The 6,000-nt window shown below is 33.3% G+C and overlaps 1 protein-coding gene across 2 annotated transcripts in view; it reads right to left on the bottom strand.

The window, feature by feature from the left end:
• Positions 1–3,473: 3,473 nt before the first annotated feature.
• Positions 3,474–6,000, bottom strand: part of LOC128868500 (uncharacterized) — a 64,094-nt gene continuing 61,567 nt past the window's right edge. Inside the window, exons 5-6 of one of the 2 annotated variants that reach the window (XM_054110661.1) lie at positions 3,816–4,010; positions 3,474–3,661 (exon numbers count right to left, since the gene is read on the bottom strand). In XM_054110661.1, coding sequence (XP_053966636.1) covers positions 3,575–3,661; positions 3,816–4,010 — 282 coding nt within the window. In that variant the 3' untranslated portion in view covers positions 3,474–3,574. The remainder of the gene's footprint in view (positions 3,662–3,815; positions 4,011–6,000) is intronic. The other variant, XM_054110662.1, reaches the window with a different exon arrangement.

Genomic DNA, 6,000 nt, shown 5'->3' with positions numbered 1-6,000 from the left:
TTCAGAGTATTTCTCTGAACCCAGCTCCCTCAATAAATTTTAGTATTTGTCCTATTTTAATGACTTTTATTTTCCCCTCTGGTAAAATATGTTTACTCGGATATTTGTGCATCAGTGCTGGGCACGATCTCAGCACATGTTTGCCGGTTTTATTTTCACCCGTCCAGAACCAGCAAGTTCCATTGGACTATACTCTCAGGTTAGTTGGATGGTGTTAGAATTCCTGTGCTGACTCTAAAATTACTCTTATTTAATTCCATATAATCTTTAAACTCCCTTAAATCCCAGTCATTGGTTTTGATGGCGTAAAGCATTGCCTTTCCTCTACTTCTTGAGAATTTATGTTCAGCCCCACTTTCCAGTTAGTTTTAATTCAAATTGAATTCTGTTACATAGAGTTTTTTCCAATTTTCCTCGACTTATTATGATAATATCATCAGCATCGCCTTTGAATGTTGCACCATTCCTGTCTAATTCCATCAAGAGTTCGTCTACTACTAAGTTCCATGGCGTGAAATTGCCGATGAATTGGCCAACTATGGATCAGCGGTTACCCCACAAGGATCAGAGCCAATTATCGGAATCAGTTCTGTAAGGAATTGGATCAGCCATTATGTATGCAATTTAAATAAAGAGCAATGGTCCAATCTTGAACGCAGCAGAACTGCGCGGTGTTTTGTGACAAACCCGAGCAGAAAACTGTCGAACTTTCTTATAAAACTTGGAAGAAAAGACGTTTGGTTGATGGTCGGTATTATTACAGGACATAATCCATGGGCTCAACATATGACCACCATTGGAATCATTGAGGGCCCGATATGAAAACCCACACTGCAAATTTGGTATTCCGATGCCAAATTCGTTCTCTCAAACTGGAGGATATTTACCAAAGAATCTGGAAAATTCTCACAAGTCTAGCTACCTCTATTTCTCTTTTCTATCCTATTTTTTCCTTCTGTTACTTTCCTCCTTGGCTATCTACCCTTTCACTTTCAGAGCTTTCAATACAATGGGCTTTTTAGCCTGAGTATTTTAGGAGTCACAAAATCTGTCGGTGCTTCTTGGCTCGACTATTCAAATTTCAATTTCAGTTTCAAGCTCCACGTTGAAAAGGTGTTTAGAGTTGCGCTAATTAACATAACGCTATTTGGCTCTGAACGAATTTCACAGAACCAGCTGATGGGCTGACGTCACTTCGGATGCGTTTACAAAAAAAACTGCGATTGTGTTGATGTATGAAAAAAATCAACCAATGACACTTCGTTCAACGAAGCTCGTTGTCATCTGAACAATGACTGATTGGACGAGTGTGTGAATACATGTGATCGTGCAGAATTCGGCTGCCGAATTCCCTGTGACGTGGCAGCCAAAGTTACCCTCGCAATTTTCTTTTTCACCATAGCGCAAAAAAGTCATAAGCATGAAGAATAATTGAAGTACGAAGAAACAGAAGGAGTTCTGTATGGTGCTGGAATCGCTGATTAACTGTAAGTTGTAAAAATTCCTGAAATTTTTTAAAATATCCACTCTCAAAACTTTAAAATCATTCACGACTTTTTTCAGCCTGGTGTTGTCAAAAAAAAAATAATTTCAACCGAATAGTCGGAAATTACAATATGTTGTTTACAACAACAATGGCTATCGCCCGTAATGGAATCTTATTATAATATTATTTCAATTATTTCGTATTTTTTTCATTAAAAAACCTTATAATAATCGATTATTAGAGTGTCAAATTCAAAACCGCGCCATTTCGTGAATGTTTTTTTTGTTTTTTTTTTTGTTTTTTTTTTTTATTCTAGTAGTGGGACATTCCATTCATACAGTCATACTGATTAATAATTTTTTTGGTTTTTGTGTTTCAGATAAAAAGAAGAGCCAAAATGGGCAATACCGTCCAGGTCCAATTTTTCGTGAGGTTCAACTTAAGCGCCATTTTTTAAATTATTAAAACTAAAAATAAAATTTTTTTTTGCATTTTTGTATGTAAAAGAAGTTAAATGAAAAGTCTAAAATATTTATATATCATTTTTAATTTTTTTATCGTAAAATAAAATTCCTGAAAATACCCTAAATTTTCTGGCTCCACATTAGTGGTAATAGTAAAATACCTTGCGGGCACCCTGTACATGTACCGGCTACTATTCTGTCTAAATTTTATAATTTTTGAACTAAAAATGAGTTAAACTTATGATGTTGGACTGAATGATAGGAATGGTGAAATAGGTGAAAATATTTTTTCGCTTTCTTGGCGTAGAATTCGATGTAATGATGGAAAGAATAATGACGTGGTACCGTTACTTTGCTCTAAGCGGATTTGACAATGAGTGATGTCATATTAGCACAATTACCATTTTCGTAACTTGATTTAGCTTTTTTTTTGTTATTTATTATAGTATCGGAGTTTTAGTTCTTTTTTCATGACATTTTTCTAACCTATTCTAATAATTAAAATGTAATGTTTATAATTTTGTAAAATATACAGTTTTTTTAATTAGTTCACTAATTCACTCAGTTTTATTTAGCTTTACCTCTTTTAACATCTGGTCGCATTGCCCGCGGTTGCGGATATTGTTGATGGTCTTCTCCTTCCAGCAGTAAAATCTCTCTCTCGCTACTGAAATGTTGCCTAGCTTTGGATATAAAAACACACTGAAATGCCCATTTAAAGAAACTAAAAGACCAAATTTTTATTGAATTACTTAAAGAACTTTGTATGCGTGACAAATTCTCTTTAAAATATGCGTTGTTTTAAATAAATGTGTTATGGTTATGTACTCGTACAATTTAATTTATGAGTTTTGTCTTAAGAGAACGACTTTTTTGCTATATTTGAGGTTATGTAACAAGATAAGATTTTGTAAAAATGTCGTTATGGTTTCTTTAGTATTTTTTGGTATTTTTTTTGCTTATTTTTACTATAAATACAACTCTTGATGCTCTATGTTCCATTAGGGTTTGAGGACCGGAAGAAACGATTACACTTCTATAGCTTTAACTCGCATTCAGTAAATTCAAACGCTTTTTGAAATGTGTAAAAAGGTTTCCATTGAAGAGTTGAGAGAAGAATATTTAATATTTAATAAGTTGCATAATCCTAAAAGGAGCAAAAAATTAAATTTGCACTTTCAAATGTTATAAGAACCAACAAATTTTCATTAACACTAAAACATTCTCAGAGTGACCTTTTTTAGCATTCTTCTGTTTAATAATACAGTTTTTTTAACTTATAGTTTCGCTAACTTTAAATTAAAAACAAAAAGAAACAAACACAAAACTTAAAAATGTTCGCATTTTGAGTATAGAAAATGGTTGGCAACACTGCACAACTCTGCAAATGTGACGTCATTCACTCTCTTGTTTCTATCATTATTGTTCGATGCGATATCTGCTGGTGATGGCAGAGGGAGGTAAATTTAGCCTGTTAATCGCATAAATTCCTAGCCTAAATTCATTATTGATATCCATACAATTTATTTCATTTTGAAAAAAGTACTATATATTTATTATCGATTACATACAAATCATTTACACATATAACTTATATAATTCCATAAGTTTATCACCACGCCTTTTAGTGATATTTGACAGCAGATCCTTGTTTTGCAGCGCCCAAGCCGCCCAATGATTCCTGCAGTGAACGCAAAATTCCAATTGGTATCTAAGCGCAGGAAAAAAGAAAAATAAAGTGAAGTAAGAAAAAAGAAAGTATAAAGGGATATTTTAGTTAATGTTAAAATATAATAAAAAACAAGTGTGTACACTTTTCAAAACACAAATATTACCAAGTTACATATTCGTTCGCAAAAACTTACATTTAATGCGCTGGTCACTACAGATGGGCCAATGTTCAGGTTTAGATCGGGCATAGGTGATGGGGCGGAATAATCAAAGTGGTGGTTTTCTACACGCTTGGTTAGATGCTTCGAATGTGCGACGTTGTCACCTGAGTAGACGTTGGCGTTGGTGTTGGCGTTGGCGTTAGCATTCGCGCTGGCTTGTGCAGCATACTGAGGCAGGAAAGGAGGGGGAAAAAAGTTGATCAGAAATAGGTACTTACATAGGATATAAATAATTTTAATTTTTTGTGAGTTAATGTTATTTCTGTTCAAAACAAACCAAGCAAGCTAAAGGGAAACCCAATACTGTTTTTTAGTTTTGAGGAGTTCGCTTTTACGTTTGGGATAAAACTAAATGTATAAATAAATAAAATTCCGCAAGTCTTTGTATCGTAGTCTATGTGTGTAAACTTGACTGCCCGAGTGTGTGTGTTGGAGAATTACTCTTTAACCGTAGTGTATTGAAGCTCAAACCAGTAATGATTATAGTAAATTTATATATATATAATAAAATGTTGTAATAGTTCCTTGTCCAGCTACTTAATTGAGAAATTTATTTATTCATTAAAAACCACTTTGGATATTTCTCAAAAAATACAATGGACCTGTTTTCAAAAGCACAAAAGGTTATATGCTGCCAAAGCAAAAAATATATATATGCATATTTGTATGTTTTCCTTGGTGCTACCCCTTAAATCTTTCCCAAGGCCCAAAAAATTGATATACTCACTTTTCATTTCCTGCTTCATTTAAAAAATAATAATTTAAATGAATTTTATAGAGACCCTTTTCAGCTGACTCCGAACGGCAGATGAGAACCTCTTTCATGACAGAAATACACTCGAAGGTTTGCTACGGGTTTTTTTCTAATAGCTGTCAGAGAACGTTAAATATAGAGAATTCTCACGAGCTACGAATAGTGTGAATTGTCAAAAATGAAGTGAAACCGCGAACACTATTTCACCTCGCTTAACTCGAAGGCGGGGAAGTTCTTAACAGACCTGATTACAGTGAATTATGTACAAGTACATTGGCTCTGCTCAGTTTTTGGTTTCTGTATGAAATCAAATTGACAAATGCCGACGGCATTTTGCAAGGCATTTGCTTGTGCATTTTTATGTTCCCTTGGTAAACGAAAATTTATTCAATTTGTATTTTCAAACAAATACAACCAAATAAAGATTTAAAATCCAAGATTTAAAATCAAAGTAACTTTAATGCACACATTTTGTTGTGTGCGTTTTAGTAAATTTGATGAAAATTTTTACTAATTTTTCGAGTCGAAATTAATTTTAGACAAAAATTCAAAGAGCATTGAATATATGTATGTATATCAATATATGTATATATACATACATATATTTTGTTAGTTATATTTGCGCAAAAGTTCAATTGCATCTTCAATTCTTATAGTGTTAGAAATGTATGTATGTATGTGCACATGCACTGCAGCAACAATGACCTACCTCACGACGCATTGCCTTATCATATTTATGTGCATTTGAATATGCATTTTTTGGTCCTGTGCCAAACGAAAATTTTTTAAATTTACCTATGTATATTACAGGGAATAATTCATATATGTATGCATTTTATAGATAGTACAAAACTTTAAAATTTAAAATAAATAAAAGAAAACTTCAAAGAAACGTATTTGCATACATATATGGGACAACTAAGTTCTATTGCATCTTTAATATAGTGTTGCACGCATATGTATGCACTGAAGCAACATGACCTACCTCACGAGCATCGCCTTATCATATTTCATGCAATAATTAGGATGTAAATATTCGAATGATCGAATTCCTGCAAATGCTAAAACAACTTCTTCTGCATATGCATCGACGCATGTGCATGTGCGTATGTATATGCACACCTGATCCCTAACTATATCTATATATCAATCAATCGATCAAATCAAAAAATTCTGTATACAAAACGCTTCATTACATTTTCATTACCAGGCACACAGGAAGATGGCATATGCAAATATAAATATTGAATTCAAGCAAAACAATGCTTATTAATATACACATATGCATGTACATACAACCGCACACACAGGGCATTCGCTTTATTCCTCAAAATGCGTATGTCGTTCAAAGCTAAAATTCCATGCCTAGCGACTACAAGAACAAAATGCAGTCATAGACGCAGG

The sequence above is a fragment of the Anastrepha ludens genome, chromosome 6 (assembly GCF_028408465.1).
Source record: "Anastrepha ludens isolate Willacy chromosome 6, idAnaLude1.1, whole genome shotgun sequence".
Taxonomy (NCBI): domain Eukaryota; kingdom Metazoa; phylum Arthropoda; class Insecta; order Diptera; family Tephritidae; genus Anastrepha; species Anastrepha ludens.
The sequence above is the reverse complement of the archived record's forward strand: the minus strand, read 5'-3'. Positions and strand labels throughout refer to the sequence as shown.